General features: G+C 44.0%; 2 protein-coding genes across 5 annotated transcripts; one reads left to right on the forward strand and one right to left on the reverse strand.

Annotated features, from left to right (window-relative positions):
• Positions 1 to 8,416: 8,416 nt before the first annotated feature.
• On the forward strand, positions 8,417 to 18,855 carry LOC123404656 (RNA polymerase II C-terminal domain phosphatase-like 1). Of its 2 annotated transcripts, XM_045098593.1 has the most exons (17): positions 8,419 to 9,252; positions 10,387 to 10,863; positions 11,232 to 11,442; positions 11,630 to 11,787; positions 11,863 to 11,933; positions 12,104 to 12,209; positions 12,281 to 12,367; positions 12,920 to 13,480; positions 13,570 to 13,636; positions 14,454 to 14,554; positions 15,044 to 15,097; positions 15,390 to 15,486; positions 15,926 to 16,131; positions 16,212 to 16,295; positions 16,948 to 17,013; positions 17,455 to 17,528; positions 18,111 to 18,855. In XM_045098593.1, exons 1-17 carry the CDS (start codon positions 8,980 to 8,982, stop codon positions 18,214 to 18,216), a joined length of 2,799 nt encoding a protein of 932 aa, XP_044954528.1. In that variant the 5' UTR covers positions 8,419 to 8,979; the 3' UTR covers positions 18,217 to 18,855. The 2 variants fall into 2 exon arrangements, with proteins under 2 accessions (XP_044954529.1, XP_044954528.1); XM_045098594.1 differs by lacking the exon at positions 15,044 to 15,097 and having other exon boundaries at positions 8,417 to 9,252.
• LOC123404657 (cold-responsive protein kinase 1-like) lies at positions 18,684 to 21,671 on the reverse strand. 3 transcript variants are annotated; one of them, XM_045098596.1, is made up of 6 exons: positions 21,032 to 21,670; positions 20,827 to 20,942; positions 20,532 to 20,745; positions 20,209 to 20,452; positions 19,956 to 20,100; positions 18,684 to 19,876 (listed from the first exon to the last, which is right to left on the reverse strand). In XM_045098596.1, the coding sequence occupies exons 1-6, from the start codon at positions 21,078 to 21,080 to the stop codon at positions 19,553 to 19,555; spliced, it is 1,092 nt and encodes a 363-aa protein (XP_044954531.1). In that variant the 5' UTR covers positions 21,081 to 21,670; the 3' UTR covers positions 18,684 to 19,552. The 3 variants fall into 3 exon arrangements, with proteins under 3 accessions (XP_044954531.1, XP_044954533.1, XP_044954530.1); XM_045098598.1 differs by having other exon boundaries at positions 20,535 to 20,745; positions 21,032 to 21,669; XM_045098595.1 differs by having other exon boundaries at positions 20,535 to 20,942; positions 21,032 to 21,671.
• Between the last annotated feature and the right edge of the window lie 1,741 nt (positions 21,672 to 23,412).

Raw genomic sequence — 23,412 nt, forward strand, 5'->3', positions numbered from 1 at the left:
GCGCCAGCCCGGCCTCCTCCTCCTGAGCCCTAGGTCGCCGTGCTCGGCAGCCCCGCCGGCCACCTCCCTCCTCGCGAGCCGGCTCTCTGCTCCCCGTCCCTTCGATCCCGCTCGCCGCCCGGTGCCCTGCAGCCGCGTGCTTCTCCCTCCTCGAGCCCGTGCTACCGTTCCCTGCGCCCTGGCCTCCCCTGCCCAAGAGCCTGCGCCCTCGCCTCCAGGCCTCCCCGTCAAGGTCGCCACGCCGCCCGCGCCGGTCGCCGCGCCCTGCCGGCCCCGCTCGCCATGGCTGTCCCTCGTCCTCGTCGGTTGCTGGTTCCAGCGCCACCCTGCGCCGCATGGTCGCCTCGTCCGCCCCGTTGCCGCGCTGTGGCCTCCCCCGCCTCCGGTAGCCGAGCTCGCCGCGGTGCGTGCAGGTCCCGAGCTCCCTCCAGGACCCCGGCCCGAGGCCCCGTCGTCGCCGCTGTGCCATGGCCTCTCCAGCTGCTTGCTGTCACTGCTGCTAGTTACTGTGCCGGAGCTGTGCTCGCGCCAAGCTCCCTCCAGGACCCCTGTCGCCTACTGCCGAGTAGATGCCTTGCCTTGCTGCTGTCTGTGATGGTGCCGCCTGCTGCTGTTGTTGCTGTCGCGCCTGATGCTGCTTGCCGTTCCCCGCGATCCCTGCCGGTGTGCCGAGCCGCTGCATGTGCCTGTTGCTGTTGCCGCGTTGCCGTTGCCTAGTGCTGTGCCAGCTCCTGCTGCTGCTAGTTTTGCTAGCTCGTCGTTGCCTGTTGCTCTTGCTGCTGCCCGCGCTCCCCTGCAGGTGCCGACCTCCTCTGCCTTGTCGTGTTGTTGCCGTTCTGTAGTTGTCGGGCTGTAGTTGATAGTTGCGTTGCCGAGGCCAGCTACTGTTCGATGCTTGGCATGCTCTCTGTATGTGCTGTTAGATGCTAGCCGCATATTTGTTTGCTGGTTGCTTTGTCAGTTAGATGTAGTTACTTGCTGCTTAGCTTCTGTTGCTGTAGTTTGCATGCCTGCTAGCTAGCTAGTTGCTTGCTTGTGCTACCGTCGCCAAGACCGCGTGCCCATCCCCGCGCTGTGGAACCGTGAAGACCGCGTGTACCACGACATCCTCGATGACCCCGACCATCTTCGGAATCCGAGTTCGACTACCGACGCCGAAGACCGGGAACCACGACGCCGAGCGAACGACTACCGTCGATGAGACCGTGTGCCACTACTTAAACTACCGGTGCGTGTACGACTACTTCCACGACGACCACGACGATCGATGATCTCCTTCAACGACCCGTTCCGCTCCGATATGCACGCTTCAAAGGTATACCGAGGGGACATGTCGTGTACCGTGTGCTAGTGATGTACGAATGTATGAGTTGTTTGAGTTGAATGCATGTATGCACCGTGTGATTGACCGTTGCACGTTGTCCCTCTATGCTGTGCTCGACACATGGGAACCCGGTAATCGGGAACACCCCACCTTTATTTAACGTTTCCGCACACGCTTCTATATAGTGGCACCGATATCTCGTCGAGTGTCGGGATGGGTACGTTGCCGTGGTATCGTTTCCTTCTTGCCGCCATGGTCCCCCCTCGCGCGCCGTGGCGACACTTGTTTCCTTCTCTTCTTGCCGTGGTGATGTTGTAACTTGCATGCATGAAGCATTCATGGCATATATATCGTGTGTTGCACGTCTCTTGTTCCCGTAGCTACGTTCCATGCTCCGTTTGTTAACCGACTAGGATGCCATGTAGGACCGTCGTTTCACCCTTGCCATGTTAACTACAATTTAATATTGTCGTGTAAATAAACGGGAGTGAATTAAATAATTAAACGTGGGGTTTCGTCGATATGCAACCCGTTGCATATCGAGCTTCACTTAATGTGTGGTGTTTGCGTGAGGTGAATTGTCATGCCATGCCTTGCATCTTTGAACTGTTCATGCATCATATTAGGGTATGCATCATGTCTTGCTCTTGTTGTGGTGAATACTTGTGTTGATGTTTGTTTCCGATTTGCTCCGTCTCGATAGAGTTCCGCAAGCGTGTCGGAATGTGAGGACCCGTTCGACTACGTTGGTTCGCCGACTTCTCCGAGTGGTTCTTCTTCCAAGCGGGATCTCAGGCAAGATGATCATTTCCTCAGATACCATTACTATCATTGCCATGCTAGTTTTACCGTTGCTACCGTTTATGTCTCGTTGCCTACCACATGTTAATTACCAACCTCTCAACAATGCCATGATTACCCTCAACCTATTCGACCTAGCAAACCACTGTTTGGCTATGTTACTGCTTGCTTAACCCTGTTGATAGCGTTGTTAGTTGCAGGTGTAGATGCTTCCATGTGATAACATGGGTTCCTTGTCATATCACCATATTAATGCTATATAATTTAATGCACCTATATACTTGGTAAAAGGTGGAAGGCTCGGCCTTTTCTAGCCTGGTGTTTTGTTCCACCTTTGCCCCCTTAGTTTCCAGCTACCGGTGTTATGTTCCATAAACGAGCGCTCCTAACACGATCGGGGTCATTATGGGGACCCCCTTGGTAATTCGTTTTAGATTAAAGCTGGTCTGGCAAGGCCCAACTTTGGTACTACATTTGCCTAATCACTAATAAACTGCATAGGGAGTAATTAACCCGAGGAAATTTAATCAACCCCCGGGCCAGTGCTCCTCATGAGTGTTGGTCCAAAACAGAGCATTGTGCGGGGCCACCACGAGGAAACTCGAGGTTTGGCACTTGTACGCGTCGCTTATCCGTTGTGTCCTGAGAACGAGGTACGCGACTCCTATTGGGATCGTCGACACGTCGGGCGGCCTTGCTGGATTAGTTTTACCTTTGACGAGATATCTTATGCATCGGGATTCCGGTGATGCTTTGGGTAATCTCAGAGTTGAGGTTTTCCACTAGGGAATCCGACGAGATCGCGAGCTTCGTGATTGAGGATTTCTATGAGGCTTGTGGTAATTTGTGATGGACTAGTTGGAGCATCCCTGCAGGGTTAAATCTTTTCGGAAAGCCGTGCCCGCGGTTATGTGGCAATGTGGAAACTTTGTTTAACACTGGTTCTAGATAACTTGAAGTTAACTTAACTAAAACGTGCCAACTGTGTGCGTAACCGTGATTGTCTCTTTCGTGAGTTCCTTCTCCAATTCGAGGACACGGTGGGGTTATGTCTCACGTAGGTAGGTGTTCAGGATCATCCATCTGATCATCAGTAGTTCATGTCCGTTATGCGTAGATCTTCCCCCTCTTATTCTTGTACTCGTAAGTTTAGCCACCAAATATATGCTTAGTCGCTGCTGCAGCCTCACCACTTAACCATACCTCACCCATTAAGGTTTGCTAGTCTTGATACCTTTGGAAATGAGATTGTTGAGTCCCCTGTGGCTCATAGATTACTACAACACGAGTTGCAGGTACATGTAAAGGTTACTCGACATGAGTGCGTTGATTGTTCATTTGGAGTTGCTTCTTCTTCTTCTTCTTCTTCTTCTTCTTCATCGATCTAGGATGGGTTCCAGGCCGGCAGCCTGGGATAGGAAGGATGGACGTCGTTCTTCTTTTGTCGTTTGTTTTCGTCCGTAGTCGGACCCTGCTCTTACTCTTGATGATTATGTAATGTACTGATGTGACTCTGATGTAGCTTGTGGCGAGTGTAAGCCAACTCTTTATTTATCTCTTCTTTTCAGTACATGTACTTGTAACGATATCCATTCTTGCGACACGACGAGATGCGCTTCTATCCCTAACGAGGCCCCCGTGCCAAATTGAGGATAGGGTCGCATCTTGGGTGTGACAAGTTGGTATCAGAGCAAGGACCGACCTAGGAGCCCCCTTGATTGATCAAACTTGGCCGAGTCGAGTCTAGTGAAAAACTATTTGAGTCTTAGTTATATATCGGAGAGTAGGATTCTTTTTTCTCCTCTTCTATGCTCTGGTGAGGAATCTTGACGTAATAATTTACTCTACTCCTCTTCCCACTCAAATTTTTTTTTTGGATCACGCGGATACTGTTGGAATCTATATGATGCCGATGTGACGGAGTTCTGTCTTGGTGCCTCCTGTCTGACTTGATTTTCTTCCGGGGAGTTGAGCTCCAGGGGATTCTTGAGCACATCGTTATCATTCAGATTTCTTAGTATCTCAGAACGAAGGATGTTCGTAATTGCTTCAATACTAGTAGTGGCGAGATAACCCCGATGTCCCCAGTACTGGTGCAGATTGTTCGGGAGTACTGCCATACTTTGTATCGTTGTGATCACGAGGGTCTGTTGTAGATGAAGGTCCAAGATTCTGGTTGTGTGTTGACGGATGTGATACAAGTGACGGGTTAGTATAGGAGTTGTGTGATATCACTCCTTGTATCCGTGTACCAGATTGCATGACCAGATATTTCAGGAATTCATAGGTGGGAATTCAAGTAGTTACTTATAGGGCATTCTTACAACAAATGCATGATGTTAGGTTGGGGTTCGACATCTAGTGGATTCGTTTGTTCACGGTCGACTTACAGCGGTACACGTTGTGTCTTAAAGAGTCCTTGTAGCTTGCTACGACTCGGGGACGCTTCGTATCTCGGGTGCACTGCCTTGCACTTGATGGCTACTGTAAAATCGAGCCCGTGCGATCCTGTCCACGAAAATATCGAACGGAAATCTTTCTCATGAGTTTGTTCTGGCTTGTTTCATAAGCCGCACCCTTTGTTTTGTTGAAATATGGTAATTCAGTTGCTTCGATGTCAAGTGGTGATTTCAGACCTTTTTAAGAGGTGTTCTCATATTTTTATGTTGGAATGCAAATTCTTTTGTTCGTTCAAATTGTCAAATCAATTCTTGTCTACCGGAGTTGTCATATCAATTCTTTTCCTACCGGTGTGCTTCTCTTAAGTGAATTCAACCCTCTCCAATTTGCAAGATCTTTCTCTCATTTTATTCCGGAGTTCATCTCATCCGTCCCCAGTTGTCTTTGTTTTTCCCCACCCTCCCGCCCTTTTTCTTCAGTGGTTGGATTTCATCGAACTGCATTTCATTTCAGTGATGCTTCCGCTATCTCTTCTTTCTTTCATAACCGATGATTCGTTGTGAAGATTCTCAGGAGATTCGTGTTCATCTTTATTCATTCTTGTCATCCTTACCGGTGAATTTAATTCAATTGTCCGTGTTCATCATATCCTTTTCATCATTGTAATTCTTTCCTATGTTGGAGATTCTTTCAGGCTATCTTGGTTATTCATTCCTCTCTTTTCATCCGGAGTGTTGAAGATATCTCGGAAGTTTCGTGTTTTCAATTCTTTTAGTTCTTTCGAGGTGCTCAACCTCATCTAGTTTTCTTTTTACCGGTGCAATATCTCCCGTTCTAGTAATCTCTTCAACGGTGGTTTCTTTGAGTGGGCCCATAACCCACAGGTTCTTTCCCAGGATCTTTCCTGGCTCTTTTAATTCCTTCCCGGAGATCTCTAATTCTTTCAACTATGACGTAAGTATGAATTTCATCAGTCATATCCCTTCTTCAAGATCTATTTGAGTTAATTCTCATAATTTTGGCTCAACCTTGCATTCTTTTTATTCCGGAGTGTCTCATTAATTCTTGGTGGTGTTGTTCTCGTCATCATTCTCAGCTTGCAAATTCGAAGAAGTGTTTCTCTCAGTCTTGTTCCATTCTTGTGAAGACTGTCATCTCAGCTTCGTGTATCCTCTCGTTTGTTGTCAATCATGAGTAATCCCTTTCGTGCTATCCGGTGCTTCTGTGAGTTGTTTTTATTTTTCTTTCCTCCGAAGGCCATCATTTCAGAAGACTTCTTCGTTCTCAGCTTTTAGCTTTCATCCTCGATTCTTCTCAATTGTTGTCTCTTCGTTCGTCTCTCAGTTATTCTGGTGCCTTGTTCTAGTTTTCTTTCAGGTGGCTCATGATCTCTTAGTTATCTTGCATCTCCATTAATTCGTGGTGTTCCCATTCAATTGTGAATTCTAACCGGTGCTGCCTTCAATTGTGCCTCAAATGGTGCTTATCTCTCTGTCTCTTCAAGATCATTTCAAGAAGAATAAGTTGTATGCTAAATCCGTTGCTTGTCATCAATTTAATTTGATGAAGGATGAGCTTAACATAATTCTTGTTCTTGTTCTTCCTTCTTCCAACAGATTTCAATTCTTCTTCCGGAGTGGCATGATATCAATTCCTTTTCTCAAGTGTTCTTATCTTTTCTTTTCCGGAGTTCCAAGTTTTCTCAAGTATCTTTTTGTGAGGCTTCATCTTAATTTTGGTAAGGCCATAATCTTATTATTTTCTACCTTGATATCTTTGTATCATTCATTTGTATATGGTGGTCCTTCATGGTGGTTCATCAAGGTTTCAATTTATTCTCAAGTCTTCTTCAAGATTCTTGTTGGAGAACCTCAACTATTATTTCTCTTGCATTTCCAAGTGCATTTGTTCTTCCTTTATCCTTTGAGGTGGTATTATAGCATTCTTGTTGGTGTAGGGATTACAGCAAGTGCCAACCCCTGTACCGGTGGTGAAGGGCGGCTTATATAGAGTGCGCTGCCCTTTATAATGGTCCGATGGACAGGGGTGGAGTAGTGGCGAGTAAACGCTGGCGTTACTGGTAACGTAAGCCTTAAATGCTAGTTATGGTGTGTGAAAACGTATGACCGTTGCCCTCCTGGGAGGTTACGATGTACAGAGTGGATTCCAGTCGGTACGTTAGATATGCTCCGAGTGGATCGTCGCCGACTGGATGATGGGGGCGTCCTTAGTTCAGTCGGAACTGTCTAAGGGCCTTGTCCCCTATGAAGGGTATTCCTTGGGTAGGACCTATAGGGCAGACCTATGACCCTATCCTGGGACTATAACCCCATCAGCCGACAAGAAATAACGGATGCAAGTTTTGAAAACTAGCGGCAACGGAGTGCCGATGCAATGTAGATGATGTGCATGAATGCGATGATGAATGCGACAGACAAATAATAACACGACGTCAATGGAATAAAAGGAGAATCTTCTGGAGCGTCGGTCTCGGGCTGTCACATAAGGCTACTCCTATTTTTGAAGTCTTTTTTATTAGATGGTCTATGCAACCGGAGTCGTGGAGATGTTGCTAACCACCCATTTTTTTTACAGAAACCATCAACCATTGGTGTTGATTTTGCACATAACAACTACTCTACGAGTTTGTTGCACAAAAATCATATATTGGTGTAATTCATTGCAGTCAGGTCTAATTAAGTATTTAGGTATTTTGATGTGATTTTCTGACGGGTGAATCCTGCTTGTAAGTGAACGCATGACAAAGAAAATTGGTCACATCAAGCAACAGGTCAAACCAAGGACTTGGGACCACGATTTCTATTGCCCATTCAATTTTTCACTTAAGATTTCACATTTTCAAAAAACTTAAGAAAATCTAGCAAAACACGTGTATCCGATAGTTCTTTAGAAAAAAACACAAGTCATTTGGACTAATGGTTTGGTAGATATTGAAAGTTTTACTTGTTTCATTGAAATTTTGGTTCAAAATTCAATATTTTCACAAAAATGTGGAAAATTCAATAAACCATAAAGTATATCCACCACTAGTCTGGAAATATCTCAACTCTTATTTGGACTAGATGTTTAGGTGATATTGCAATTTTAGTTACTCTTGTTGAATTTTTATTTAAAATTTAACATTTTTGAAAAATACAAAAGTTCAGTAAATCTTCCATGTACTCAATACTAATCTTAGAAACTTTAAGCTTAGTCGGACTAAAGGTTTGGGAATTGACCATCTTATTGTGTTGGCTATTGTGGTCCGGTTGTTTTGGCCGCACTTGCAAGGAGCCCCCTGTTAACAATCATATAAACGTGTTTGAGTGTTAAATTAGACATAGTTATGACGAATTACATCAATATATGAGGTTACGTGCAGCAGACTTGTAGGATAGTTGGAGAATCAAGTTGTAATTGGATGGTTATAAGAGGACAATGGTATCTCGGCTCATTAGTGTTTAAGTCTAGGACTTGAACACCGATGCTCATATATTTCTGAATTTATTTCAAGTCATTCGACGATGTGCTTCAATAAAAGGGACGTTCTGTGATGATTTTATTAATCTCAAGATCTCTCGAAGTTACTCATACGGATAAGATGCACGTGCATGGGTTCATATTTTATATGGATGAATATATGTATCGTGTGTATATATATGTATACCTATATCGTCTGCACTATATTAGGAAATAATCCTATAAAACCGGCGTTTTGTGCAAAATTCAGCACCAATATTTGGTGGTTCGTGGGACTCCCTCCCAACTACCCACCCATCCACCCACCCACCCACCATAATAAAAAGCTCAGCAGCCACTGTCTGACGCACAAGACGTGACAGCCTCGTGTTCTCGTCCAGAATAGAAGAAGCGCAAAACTAAAACCGATGCTTAATTAACGCCACCATATCCCGCGCGCGCACCCTCTCGGCCTCTCCTCTGCCCACCACGCACCACCACCACCACCAGGCCTTCGCCGCAACCTACCAAATAAATCCCTCTCCTCTCCCTCGATCGGATCAGACGCCTAGGGTTTCAAGCTTCTCCCCGCCTCCTCCACCCCTCTTCTCACGCGTCCGCCATTGACGCGGTAGCGCACGAACTCCCCCAGATCTGGCCAATCCACCCCCAAATCTGGGTTAGAAACGCTCCCCCAGATCTGACCAATCCACCCCCAAATCTGGGTTAGAAACGGTGAAGAGTTCGGGCACGATCTGAAGCACCATCGTTTTACTAAGACCACACGCGCACGCATCTATTCCCCCCTCTATCCGTCTCAATTCTACTTTTTCGTTCTGGACGCTTGATAAGAACAGATCTGCAAGTTGCAGATCTACCTGTGTGTGAACCAGGCCACTTTGATTTCGGACGCGTCGAACGAAACTTTTAACCTAGAGGAAGGGATTCGTTCCTTCGAGATCTGTTTGTCTGTTTTGTTGGTTTCGTTGGAGAGAATGATCAAGTCCATGGTTTATTACGGGAACACCTCCATTGGGGAGGTGGAGGTGTGGCCCAAGGGCGACACGAACCTGGGCGCGGCGGCGTGGGCGCGAGAGATCCGCGTGGACCGCCTTTCCCCGCCCAGCGAGCGCTGCCTGCCGCTCGCCGTCATGCACACCGTGGCGGTTGGGGCTCGCTGCCTCGTCATGGAGTCCAGGCCGCCCACCGCCGACGAGCCACCACCGCCACTCGTCGCCATGCACGCTGCTTGCCTCAGGGACAATAAGGTATCTAAATCATCCCCGACATAAAAAAAAACAAAGATCACCGACAACAGATTGAGGAATCTCTGTAATCTTACAAGGAAACTCTCTAATTTTACACGGAAAGTTTCAAGGAAACTCTCTAATTTTACATGAAATTTCAAGAAAAGCTCTTAATCTTATTACATGGACGTTTTGAAAAATCTTTTTAATCTTGCATGGACAAGTTCACCAGGACATAACCTTAACATTTATTACTGCATGGATATGTATGTATGTATGTATGTGGACTCGTGAATAAGTCAGCCGACAAGGATTTTTTGACAGGAAGTGGACTCATGACTCAAAATGCCCTGATATTTTTTCCATTTCTGATACTGACTCGAAGGAATCACTTTATGGCACGATGTTTTGTGGACTTGGACTTGCTTTTAATTCCTTACATAAATAGAATCTCAACTTGCCAGTTTGATTACTGATGAGTTGGAACATAAAGTCTTATGGCTTGTGAAACAGTTATTTTGTCTGATACTCATGGACTTCAATTACTTGGACGTCACATCAGTTGCTAAAATTGCTACAATCAGTTGATCACTCTAATTCAATTTGAACTTTGATTTATCGTTTTTGGAAAGAATTTCAAGGACGTATGAACTTTCATAGGCATCCAGTCCAATAACGTTCTGCCGGTTTCTCACGGCAAAAAACTTTATCAGAATCTGTGCTTAATGTTGATGTTTTGTGTTAGCTTTAAAGTTGAGAGGTGTTGTTGCTTGGATATGAATATTTGCATCCTCAACTTACTGTCTTAGAGACACACAAGTGTAATTATCATCATACTTTCAAAAAATAGTAAAAAAATGTGTCAACATCACATATCAGAGTTATTAGCAGCAGGAGAAGTTTTTGGTTAGCAAGTTTGTTTCATAGGCAGGAATAGGAACCTTACATTATATATATTTAATAACTCCGAATCAAATTCTTGAACTCCTGTTTCCCTAGGAACTTAAATACTTAGTTTGTTCTGTTTTAAAATACCCATCTTCATTTTCCACATTCCATTTACCTTTATTTATTTTCTGTTTTTACCAAAAATACATTTATATGTATATACTTCTATTATTGAATATTGCTCCTTCTATTTGTTTGTGCTTGCAGACTGCAGTTGTTCCGTTAGGGGAGGAAGAATTGCATTTAGTGGCAATGACATCAAGGAGAAACTTGATGAACCATGCATGTTTCTGGGGCTATAAAGTGCCCTTTGGTCTGTATAATTCTTGCTTGACCATGTTAAATCTCCGCTGCCTCGGTATTGTGTTTGACCTTGATGAGACATTGATTGTTGCCAATACCACACGGTCTTTTGAGGACAGAATTGATTCACTTCAAAGAAAGCTGAGTAATGAGACTGATCCACAACGCATGAATGGTATGTTAGCAGAGATCAAGAGGTACCAAGATGATAAGTCTATCCTAAAGCAGTATATAGAAGGTGATCAGGTCTATGATGATGGAAAAATGTATAAAGTGCAACCTGAGATTGTTCCACCATTGTCTGATAACCATCAATCATTGACACGCCCAGTTATAAGATTACAAGAGAAAAATATTATCTTGACCAGAATAAATCCTTTGGTATGTGATCCGTTGCTTAAATATGCTTTGCATCTTTGTTAACAGGAGTTCTTAATACGCTTGTAGATGAATTATAATTCTAGTTTAGATATGGTGTTTATAGATGCATTATAATTCTAGTTTACTTTATGGTGTTTATTTGGATTTCTGTTGCACACCAGGCCTCTTAAGAGTCTTACATTTGTACTGCCTGGAATGTTGTGGACCTGCTTCTGCTTTCTCTCTTCGTAACATGGAAGTTTTTATAATGAATCTGCATGTGTTATATATTGGCAAATCATTAAGTTTCTACACTATGATTTACATGCCTTATATGGTTGCAAAAAAAGTCCAGAACTGACAGGCGGAATTCTGTTTTATTTTTGTAGATAAGGGACACGAGTGTTCTTGTTCGGTTAAGGCCAGCATGGGAGGATCTCCGAAGCTACTTGATTGCAAGAGGCCGCAAGCGTTTTGAGGTCTATGTGTGTACAATGGCGGAGAGAGACTATGCTTTAGAAATGTGGAGATTGCTTGATCCAGACTCAAAATTGATTAACTCTGTTCAACTTAGTGACAGAATGGTGTGTGTAAAATCTGGTAAGTGAACTGTTTCCTTTCTGGACCAAGTACTAAGAGCTTAATACACAGTATGATCTTTCAGATGTTCCTGTAATTAGATGCTGTCAGATGCATCTTTGAAGCTTTCATTCTCCTTTGCGCACATTATTTGTTGTTTGTTTTTCATTCCATTGTTTGAAGTTAATATCTTATTTATTATTTCTAGGCTTAAAAAAGTCCTTGCTGAATGTTTTCCATGATGGATCTTGCCATCCTGGAATGGCATTAGTAATTGATGATCGTCTGAAAGTTTGGGATGAGAAAGACCAATCTAGAGTTCATGTGGTTCCTGCTTTCACCCCATACTATGCACCTCAAGCTGAGGTAATGGTCGTATTAGATGGGTATCGATACAAAATTACATTACTCTTTGGTTACTAATGGATGTCTTTCCTATAGGCAAACTGTTCTATCCCAGTTCTGTGTGTTGCCAGAAATGTCGCGTGTAATGTTAGGGGCGGCTTCTTCAAGTAAGATTGCCATATTTGTTAATATGATTCAGTTTAACTGTTATGACATTCTCAACTATCAAACCAAGGCCACTCTGGGCTGCCATGTTCGTTTTTTGTGTGTGTGCTTATTATACAACATCTGAGGCCTTCTGGCCTCTTAACATAGAACTTCATGGTTCAATTGACAGGGACTTTGATGAAGGCCTCTTGCCAAGGATTACCAGTGTTCTTTATGAGGACGAAATACAGGATATCTCATCAGCCCCGGATGTGGGCAATTATTTGATTTCAGAGGTGGGTCTGGTAAAAGCTGATGTTTACATGTTTTTATCTCAGCAATTAACAGTTCTATTTATCTTCATCAGGACGAGAATGTTGCAGTAGTGAATGGGAACAGAGATTCACTGGCTTTTGATGGTATGGCTGATGCTGAGGTTGAGAGGAGAATGAAGGTTTGCCTTTTTACATCCTTAGCCATGGGGTGCATCTAGTTAACCTACCTGGACTACAAAACCGCCTACTTCAACAGTTGAACTCACCTAAACCTATAAAATCAGGGTAACTAACACCTAAGGTGGCTTTTAGGGTGGTTATGCTTGTGTGGATTGTGATGTTTCCATCATGGAATCACTTAGCAAATTAAGTTGTGTCAATCAAATTTCCATCATGATGTGTCAAAAAGTTATGACACACTGGAGCCCGTGTGACAGTCCCGTACTGTTTTTCATTCTTAGCCAGCTACCAGCTGCTGCTGCCCCCGTTGTCTCCCTAAGTAGGGTTTCTACTTTCTACCCCCTCTCACAGCCAACCGTGTCTCTATGCATTACCGTATAATAGTATAATACCATAGTTTTAGCTTGAAATGCTTCTCTTGTGTCATTTTGTACAGAAAATGGAAACTACAATTAATTGCATATATCCTTGCATGCTACTTTGTGGGTGGATTTGTTTTTTATGTTTGCCTTGTTTTTACTTATGTGGCAGTGCTTCTCTCCTGTTTTCAGGAAGCATCTGGCAGTGGCAGTGCTTTGAATCCAACAATGGCTAACTTGGTGATGCCTGTAGCCCCTAGTCAAAGTTTTGTTCCATCTTCAGTAGCGCCATTTGCTCCACCTCTTGGCATGATGCCTTTGAGTAACAATCAGGTTCCACCACCTCCATTCAGCCAACCAGTCGTTCAACCAGGTCTCTTAGATCCACTGCAAGCTTCTCCAGGTAGAGAAGAGGGTGAAGTTCCAGAGTCTGAGTTAGATCCTGACACAAGGAGAAGGCTTCTCATATTACAACATGGCCAAGACACAAGAGATCCTACACCACCTCTTCCGGCAGTACCTCCTGTGCAAGTTTCAGTTCCTCCGGTGCAATCTCATGGGAATTGGTTCCCAGTTGAGGATGGCATGAACTCAAATAATTCAAACAGGGGCTCAGCTGGGTTCCCTTCAGAATCTGATACCATGCATTTTGATGAAAAGCAACCACCACATCCATCTTACTTCCATGGTGGCGATAATAACCTGGTGTCCTCTGACAGATTTAGTTATCAGAGCCAGAGGTTTCCCTCTCAGGTAGGTGATGATTCAAATATGTGCAATGTATGTGTTTGCTAATAAGACATATCTATACCATGAGGTGACAAAACATTTGCTTCATTCAGGTAGCCCATACTGAGGATCACCGCATGCTTCAGAACAATGTACCTCCAAGATACAGATCCTTTCCTGGTATGTATGTGCACTCATTTTGGAAATTTGATTTTTGTTTGATGGGGTGATGAAGAGAATTGGGCAATTATCATGTCCTCCTACAGCACTCATTGAACAAAGTTTAAGATATTGTTAATTTCTGTGTGTTGTGCATGATCAGCATGCTATTTTCAGGTCGTACTTTTCTTTTATCATACTCATGTATTGTTGCTACAAATTACATAATTCAACTCAAGAACCTTTGGATTAGCATCAGGGATGTAGTATTATTCAAGGCCAGCTGGCCAGGGCATGAGAAAACTATAGCCTTGAAAGGCCAGTCCTGCCTGTCATGGCCTGTAAAATTAAGTCAAGACCTGAAGAATCTTTCTGCATTTTTTTGTTATTTTACGAAATATATATCATTTGGAATTATTCTCAGTATAGAACATTATCTTTTGTTAGGCTTTATCAGGCTTATCACTGCCTTTGGTCTGAGAAGTGAGAACAGATGCTGGGTTGGGGTGCAGGTCTATTAGTACCTCATACTTTTGCATTTTAAATGCCAAACAAACCCTGAATTCGTTTTCAAAATGTACATATGAATTCAAAAGGGCCCTGCTTCTGCATTAAAAATTTGCATATGATTTTAATTGATTTCATTTTACCCACAATGGGAGGAGCAAAATTGACTTTAAAACTTGCGCAGCAACATTGTGTTTAACACTTACTGCTCGGCTTGTCATGTTTGGCATTATGTCTGTTGTGTGCTTTACTGATCTTATTATGTTAGAAATAAATTGGATTATTCTTTTGGTATGGTCTGTTCTTAACTGAACTTGGCATGTTTCATCAGGTCAGAGAAACAACTTGATTGAGTCTGGACAAAGCTATGCACGGAATGTAGGTACCTCTGTTGGCATACTAGAGGAGATTGCCCTGAAGTCTGGATCTAAGGTATTTTTGAGCTACCAATATTAGGCCCTGTTTGATAACAAAGTAGTAAAAAAACTAAAGTATTAAAAACTGCAGTAATTTTACGTGTAGATAGAAAATACCATGGTTTTAATATAACAATATTTTTTGCAGTATTCACAATATAGAGAAACCGTTTGATTACGCCACATATTACTGTAAAATTTACCAGCTAGCCGTTGATGGTGCATGCATTCGTAGCTAGCTAGCTAGCTGCCTTCTCTGTTTTTTAAAAAGAGGTCTGGGGTTCTTTTTTTTATGCAGAGAAAAAACCACAGTTTTTCTAATACTGCAGTTTTAAAATCACAATTCTTAGAGGCAACCAAACACCTCACTGTAAATAAAACTATGATAATCTCCAAAACTGCAGTATTCTAAAAATACTACGAAAATTCTTCGTTATCAAACAGGGCCGGTTCTGAATACCTATTCTAGTAGTCAGTTCTGATTATTATTTTTTACCTTAATTAGGTGGAGTATAGGTCAACATTATGTGATACTGCAGAATTGCAGTTTTCTATTGAGGTAAGGTTGGAACTTCAGTTCTTGGTTGGTATGTTCATATATTTTTCACGTTTGAATTTAATAACAAAACAAATTTCTCTCTTGAATCTATCTGAATTTTTAAAGCTCATAGGATTGCCTACACCTGTAATATAACATAATTCTCTGGAGAGAGACTAACAATTCTCAGCACGCACCAAAGTTTATTACTGTGTGCAATTCTCATCGGCTGTCTGAACCAGAACTTCTTTAGTGTGCTTGAGCGTGCTTTATTTATTACTTTAGTGTGCTTGAGCGTGCTTTATTTATTCAGGTTTGGATAGTGGGAGAAAAAGTGGGTGAAGGCATTGGTAGTACAAGGAAAGAAGCACAGCGTCAAGCTGCGGAAATATCTTTAAGAAATTTGGCCAGTAAGTTTGTGCTGTTGCATATTTCCATTAACCTGTCCAGTTTAGTTTTCACGAATATAAGATGGTATGTTATGGCAACCAAGAGATTCATTTTAAATTTGAATTATTTTTATGTTTACTTGGGGCATATATGTTCTTCTGCATGGAGTTGATTTTTCTCTTTTTAGCACCATCCAATATCTTGGAACAGGTCAACAAGTTGCATGAGTTGGCACATTATGGTGCTGGATAGCCTTGTCCTCGCATGTGCACGTGAATAATTTGCATTTTAGTTAATTGCATGATAACTTGTCGGTAGAGCTTTGTTTCTTTTATCTTAAGGACCCAGGGTAATGAATAGTCAATAGTCGGACCCTCAAGTGTTGTTGTGCTCATCGTCTGGCGCATTCTTACATTGACAACCTTTTTTACTGATTTGGTGTGTCAAATTCACTTGCAGATAAATACCTGTTGTCTGATCCAAATAAGATGACTGATGTGAACGAAGATGGTTTCGGTAGCAATCCAAACTTTTTTGGATACTCTGAAAATACCAGGAACGATATGTTGCAAGTTGCAAGCACTTCAGAGGAATCCCGATTTATGAAAACAGGGGAGAGCAATTCCAGAATAACAGGAGGTTCTATTGCTGCTCTTAAGCAACTTGTAAGTACCTACCTGCTTATTGGTCGTTTGACTCTCTGCTCATTAAACTGGTAATGAAGATGTGTGAAAACATACTGCAGTGCACAGTGGAGGGATATAACTTAGTTTTCCAAGCTCGGCCAAGTCCTCTAGATGGTTCAGGAGGCAAGGAGACTTATGCTCAGGTCAGTTAGCAGCTTTTGTTTCTTCGAGTTGTTTGTCCTGATATCTGTAGTGTTGGCAGCATACACATTATTGTACTCCCTCCGTTCCTAAATATAAGTCTTTTTAGAGGTTTTACTAGGGGGACTACATAAGGATGTATATAGACATAATTTAGAGTGTAGATTCACTCATTTTGCTCCGTATGTAGTCCCCTAGTGAAATCTCTAAAAAGACTTATATTTAGAAACGGAGGGAGTATAAAGTATTCACATTGCAGTCAAGTTATTTCATGCTGGAAATGTGTGAAGTCCTGTCCGTTTTTTAGTATCTGGTGCACCCTGATGTATCATGTAGCACAATTGGCGCGTGTCTCGTGGTATAATTCTTTTGTTGTGAGCCAGTAGGATCTCAAGCAGTTTCTTGTCTCTTGCTGATCCCTATTTATAGGACTGATCTTATATAGAAAATGTTCCTCTCCATTAGGGTTGCCAGCCAGTTTTTTGTCCTTGCTAATTACTGTGTATAGAACTGATCTTATATAGAAATGCTCCTTTCTGATAGGCTTGTCAGGTAGCTTTTTCTCTTTTGTTGATTACCACTATAGACGTTGTGTTTGGACAAATAACATTAACTTGTGCAGCATACTTAACTGCTTGGCCTTTGGATATTCAGGTAGAAGTTGGTGGGCAAACTCTTGGCAAAGGAATTGGAATAACATGGGAAGAAGCTAAGCTTCAGGTTATATACCTCACATAGTGAAGAAATTAGTTTTTTTTGTGTGTTTTAAGTTCAGATTGAATATTAGTACGTCACAAAAGTTTGGATATGTAACTATACTTCCGTCTCGCACAAAAAATTCTGTTCCAAACAAATTGTATTAAAGTTTCTTAGAGGTGGGGTTTACTGCTCTTTACACTTGCTTTTGGTAGCAAGCTTTAGGGCAGTGGATTTATATTTCTATGATAGCTATGTGCGCGTCTAAAAACTTCAGAATTGCTTTCAACTTTAAAATGTGCTTACCATTTCTTTAAAAGACGGGGGTCCTGTAGTCTGTAGACCCAGGTTCACTTTGCGGTGTTTCAGCGTAAACACATTTCTTAATCAATTGAGAACTTTTATGGTTTTGTTTGCCACATGCTGTATATCTGAATTAGGTTTACATACTTTGACATCTTGTAGGCCGCTGATGAGGCTCTTGGAACTTTGAGATCCATGCTTGGTCAACTTTCTCAGAAAAGGTCTATCTCTCCAAGGTGATTGTTTGTTGGCCTTTGCATGCCATATATCTAATGTTTGGTCATTAGAAGTACCTTCTTTGCTTTTGATGTACTCTACGTGTTAAATGAACTTTATGATGCTAGGTGGACTTGCTAGATGTTTTTGCCTTTGTAGTTGGGAGACTTTAACTCGGCTAATTAGATTTGTATCTATGGTATCCACATTTTGTTAGATTTGTTGCCATTAAAGTACTACTATGCATACGGTAAGCATGTAACAAAGTGGTAGTCCAGTTCCTGAAGTAAGCTCTGTGCGGGTGCATGCTTAGTTAAGTCCTTTCATAGACAAAGATGATTTCTTCATGATTTATCTTTATCAGTTGGATCATGGTGGCAGTAGCGTGCTAAGGCCTAGAAAATGTGAGGAATTATTATTGCTGCTTAGCTTACTCAGATATATCAAACTAGCATGAATCACTGTTCTGGTATGATGATCGTTCATATTAGTTTCGCAGCTTTCCTAATTTAAGTTTTCATTGTGTTTTCTTTCATTGTTTAGTCTCGTCTATGCATTTTGTGTTCTATTTTCGTATGCTTAGATGTGTACTATGTCTGCAGGTCTTTGGCGCCTAATTATAATAAGCGCTTCAAGCCAGATTTCCCCCGGGTAGTGCATAGGCCTCCTTATGGTAGATATTCCAGGATTGAAGGCCGTGTTCCTTGAGCAGAGTTTCAGAGAAATCAAAGGCCATGTTCCTTGAGCAGTGTTTTCGAGAAAGGATGTGTATTGCCATGGTACATATTCCAGGATCAAAGGCCATTTTGGTTGAGCAGAGTCACAAAATGGATGTGTGTGGACATTGGGGTTTTGAGTTGGAGACCTATAAGCTAATTCTTCCATCTGGTGGACTGCCAAGGCTTTCCTGGCTACTGGAACAAGATGGTTTCCGAAGCGCAGAGAAATTGGAAGGTGATGAGCTGGTAAGTCGTGCAGACCTTTGCCCTCATGGTATTAGCGTGGTCCTACCCCAGTTGGTACGCCACAATATTCTGAGCCGCTACAGTTTCAGTTTGGATTTGCCATGGAACCCGGCAGATCGATGAGCACAGGTGGCTTTATTTGCCATGGCGCGGAGGTTCAGTTGAATGTTGTACAAGGTTGTAGATGGGGGTTGAAGTTGTAGAGCTATGTTTTTATCAGCGGCTGTAGTATAGATTTTAGGTTGTGGCATGATGCCAGTAGGTGTTTAATTATCATTAGGTTAGCCATCATGTAGCTAATTATTTCTCTGTTTAGTCATTTTATTAGTATGCTGTTTATTTGAATTGAAAGATCTTGGTCCAGAGGCCATGATTTTTTTTATTGCCAATGTCTTCTAGTTTTTTTAAGGAAAAAGTGGAATGGAAATAAACATAAGTTCCACAAGCATCTACTGTGATAGGGATGCAGGGGGACACTCGAAAATGCTTAAAAAGCAGTTATAGTACAAAAATCATCAATATGGGCATCCTTTGTGAAAAAATAAGAACTCCATCTTCAAAATTGCTAATCTTTGTCGTTGATTGAAATTTTGCATTGTATGTTCATGCACTCTTCGAATGAATGTGTAGATAGATCTGATTGAGTAGAGGTTATCGATCTTGGCTTATGACCTGATGATATTTACCATGCCACAGAAGCTGGATATTAATGCTTGTTCTGTGGTCCTAGATGATTTTGGCGAAGCTTTGGGGCTGCGCAAATTTCGTACGGCCTTGTCAATCAGGTGCATGTCACAGAGGGCATGCTGTTGGTTTCTGCAATTTTAAGGTGCGAGGGGTGTGCAATACTAGTTCTTTTGCTTATGAGCGAATGCACCAACCAGAAACAGTAAACAAAGTTAAAAAAAAACATTTTTCACAACAAATAATTTGTTTGGAAAGGCAACAAGCATTGTTGAATGTTCGACGTACATACAAAATTCTGTGTACGAAAAACATACCCAATGCTCTGAAACAAAAGTCAGTGCTTTCAAAAGTGGCGTTTTTAGAGCATGGTTTTGTTTCGAAAACCAGTCCATCTACCTAGGTACAATTTGGCTGTAAGTGGCAGAGGCGGAATTCATACTAGTTGTTGCCATGGAGGAAAGAGGCGACAAGCTCATGCCAGGACGTGTGATGGCAGCGGAGCAGTCATGGTCGGCAAAGTTCATCTCCAGCACGCGGAGCGCGGCGGGCCGCGACAGCATCTTCACCACCTGCTGCATCGTAGGCCTCCCGCTGGGCGCCGCCTGCGTGCACGCCAGGCCCACCTTGATGTATCTCAGCACCTCTGCCTCCGGGTAGTCCTTGACTCTGGCGTCCACCATGTCCAGCGGCTTTCCCTGCTCGTAGAGCAGCCATGCCTGCACTGCAAAAAAGATCAACATGAGCAGCGCACACATTTGCGCTATTCAGGGGATCGGAAAACCGAAGCTAAACAACCTGTCTCACGAGGAACGTGTCCGATCGAATCGTCTCCGAGACCCTCCGGCCACTGATGATCTCGAGGACGAGGACCCCGAAGCTGTAGACGTCGGCCTTCTTGGTCAGCTGCCCGTGCACCACGTATTCAGGCGCCAGGTACCCACTGCAGACATGCACATGCACAGACATCAACCACCGGTGTCTTTGTTCGGCTCAGGAAACGAAACGGCTCCGTGTGTGGACTCTGGAGGAGGAACAAGGGCTCACGCACGTCGTCCCGACCACGCGCGTGGTGACATGAGTGACGTTGTCCGGGAACAGCTTCGCCAGGCCGAAGTCCCCGATCTTGGGGCTGTAGCCTCTGCCGAGAAGGACGTTGCTTGCCTTGATGTCTCTGTGCACGATGTTGGGCTCGTGCTCCTCGTGTAGGTAGCTCAGCCCCTTGGCCGTGCCCATGCAGATGCCCGATCTCACGCTCCATGGGAGAATCGTTGCTCCGCTCGCTGAACCCAGAGCTGAAATACGCGCTACCAAGTGTCAGTGGAGTGGAGACCCTACGTTCCGATATACAGGTGGTATGTGGTGTGAACTAACCACCTTTCAGTGCATGATCGAGGCTGTTGTTCTCCGCGTACTCATAGACCAGGATCCTATTTTGCTTCTGGACACAGCAGCCCAACAAGCTGACGAGGTTCGCATGCTTGGCCTCGCTGATGCTTTCGATTTCTGTCAGGAATTCCTTGATCCCTTGTTCAGATTCGCAAGATAGAACCTTGGCGGCAAATGCGGTGCCGTCTCCGAAGGTTCCCTGCATGTAAACACGTCTCCATTGTTCGATTTTTCCCAGTTTAACCGAACAAGCGCCAAGAGGTAACAACAATACTAGTACCTTGTATACAGTTCCGAAACCACCTCTGCCTAGCTTGTTGCCATGGTCGAAGCTGTTCGTTGCTCTTCTGATCTCTTTGTAGGAGAAAAGGTGGATATTGGTTGTCCTCAACAGTCCTGCTCAATAATTCAGTAAAAGAAAGAGAGAGAGAGAGAGAGAGAAACAAAGGTGCTCTTAGAAAATAACTTAATTGTTCGACCGTTACCTCTGAAGTCTTCCTCGGATCTGCAAAGGCATCTCTTTACCATTGCCATACTGCTAGCTAGCTAGAGCAGCAAGCACCTGGCCGATCAAAGAAACAGAGAAAATGGCCCGACTGTGGTTGCTAGTTGGGCACCAAGGAAGGCAAGTTCTCGCAGTTCTAAGGGAGATCTATGGCTTCCTGCGTCGAGCATTAAATCCAAACTGTGGAGAGACGAGAGGAAAGAGGTAGTGAGCAGCAAGCAAGTGTACTGCCGTACCGGTGCTTGGAAAGTGGCCCGACAAGCTCTTCACTGATAAAGGACGGGAGTTAATGGCGGGGCAGCGATGGAAATGACGAAGAACGAGGTGCGATGAACGGCGTAAACTGCGCACGTGTATCATGACGGCTTGAGCACCTGTGTGCATCAAATTCTACGTGCTTGATATCAAATTCTGCGTGCTGCTCGGAAAGTCATTGCCAACGAGGCCTTGTACAATGCAAGGTACTTAAACGAGTTGCTCAGAAAAATAATCAATTTTTTGAAGTATCGATGCTTATTTGTATAGGGTTTTATAGACATAAGCATTGATGCTTGAGAAAAACTTGGCTTAATTTATCAAGCACCTTCCTAAGCATCTTGTACTCCGTCCGTATCATAATATAAAAATGTTTTTTACACTACCTGCTACTGATACTGTCAAACGAGTTGTCGGTAAGCTTGAATTTTTATGCATCCAAATGATCCACATGCCAGTGTCGAACCTTGACTCGGGCCTTTAATTGCCAGAAAATAGGAATCCACGACGTTCAACAATTTGATACTACAAAGGATATTTTAAAATATTACTTTTTTATAACAAATTCGAGAAATATATGCTCTAATCAAAATTTTCGAATCTATGACCCCATCAGCCTAGCTATGTGCGAAGAGCCACTTTTCGGTCATCCATTGGTCGAAGAGATGTCTTTAGTTTAGACGCGACCGAAGAGAGGCCGATACGGGTCGAGGAGTGGCCGTTGGTGGATCAGCGGCCGAAATAATTAACTTCGGCCAGTCCGCGACCGAAGAACTCGTCTTCGTGTAGCCCATGACCGAAGAGCAAGTCTACAGCTAGCCCCCGGCTGAAGAGCAGTCTTCGGCCAACAAGGGCCCTAAGACTTCAACATAAAAGTATCTCTAGCAAACTCCATAAAAACCGACCCTTAAAAACGCATATAAGGGGCACCGTAAACCGTTTTTATGGTGTGAAATTGTCCGGACAAAACATACCTCGTAAATGGAACTGTATTTTACTATAGCTCCTTTTTTTTCTTCTCTTTTTTTCCTCCCGTCCCGGTGAGCCGTCTGCGACCACAGCATGCCTCGTTGTGGCGCCACCCGCCTCGCCGCCGCCTCGTCATGGCGCCGCCTGTTCCCAGCCATGCATGCAGTGGAGGAGCCCTGCGTCGCCCGCCCCCGATTGAGCTCGACACTGCCCGCCGCCGGTGTGCGTTCCCCGTCGTGGCCGCGCGAGCTCCTCACCCTGCCCGCTCTTCTCTGGTGGCTCCCCGCCCTGATTTACGCTGCCGGTGGCCTGCTCCATCCCGCCCGTGGACGGCCTCGTCTCGGCAGTGGAGGTCGAGCTGGCCGCAATTCAGAACGGCGGCGACAAATTCCGGTGTGCGGTGGCTTCTTCCGACATGCGGCGATGGATTCAATGATTTCCAGGTATATTCCATCCAGTTCCGGCCACGGCGGTGCGTTTGCTCCGACGAGGTTTGACCAATATACGGGTTGAACAGTATACTGCCTCCAAAACTGCACATATAAGGTTTTTGCGGATGGATTTACCGTGCCCCTTAAAAAGTTTACGGGTCAAACAAGTTTTACCGGGTGTGCTCCGCGCCGTTTTTCCGACCGAAACTGTAAACACCTCGTTCTTTTACGGGTTTGACCAGTTTACGGGGTATGCTAGAGATGCTCTAAGGCTCCCACGACCATCTTCTTCCTCCCGACCCCCTTTCTTCCTCTCTCTCCGTTCTTCCTCATTTTCACTCGATCCAGCCAACTTTCGCCCTCTAAACGCCCCACCTACCAACTCCACTAGAGGAGAAGTATTCCCGACGGCCTAGCCTTCGATCTATCCATGGGGTAGAGTGTGGGGTGGAGTGGAGGTGCGAGGGAGGATTGAGGAGAGGTGGAGGCGTGGGTAGGATAGAGGAGAGGTGGAGGCCTATTGGGGGCAACATGTCTATTAAAGGAGGAGAAGCTCGATAAGGGTGTAGTTCGTGGGGAGGAGGAGGATCTCGACCACGTGCTACGGGGAGGTGGTGGTCGTGCGGAGGTCGTCGACGCAAACTCCATTTGCAAGGAGGAAGAGCTTGGTAGGAGGGAGACAACGGATTGAAGCTGAAAACGCACG

Source organism: Hordeum vulgare, chromosome 6H, assembly GCF_904849725.1.
Source record: "Hordeum vulgare subsp. vulgare chromosome 6H, MorexV3_pseudomolecules_assembly, whole genome shotgun sequence".
NCBI lineage: Eukaryota > Viridiplantae > Streptophyta > Magnoliopsida > Poales > Poaceae > Hordeum > Hordeum vulgare.

What these genes read in the sequence shown, in the direction of transcription:
- LOC123404656 (XM_045098593.1), top strand. Translation starts at nt 8,980, where the DNA reads ATGATCAAGTCCATGGTTTATTACGGGAACACCTCCATTGGGGAGGTG. An exon ending in GTTAGGGGCGGCTTCTTCAA is followed by an intron (nt 11,934 to 12,103) that starts GTAAGATTGCCA and finishes TTCAATTGACAG; the next exon opens with GGACTTTGATGAAGGCCTCT. An exon ending in GCAATTATTTGATTTCAGAG is followed by an intron (nt 12,210 to 12,280) that starts GTGGGTCTGGTA and finishes TATCTTCATCAG; the next exon opens with GACGAGAATGTTGCAGTAGT.
- LOC123404657 (XM_045098595.1), bottom strand. Translation starts at nt 21,080, where the DNA reads ATGGCAATGGTAAAGAGATGCCTTTGCAGATCCGAGGAAGACTTCAGA. An exon ending in ATCCGAGGAAGACTTCAGAG is followed by an intron (nt 20,943 to 21,031) that starts GTAACGGTCGAA and finishes ATTATTGAGCAG; the next exon opens with GACTGTTGAGGACAACCAAT. An exon ending in ACACGTTCCTCGTGAGACAG is followed by an intron (nt 19,877 to 19,955) that starts GTTGTTTAGCTT and finishes TTTGCAGTGCAG; the next exon opens with GCATGGCTGCTCTACGAGCA.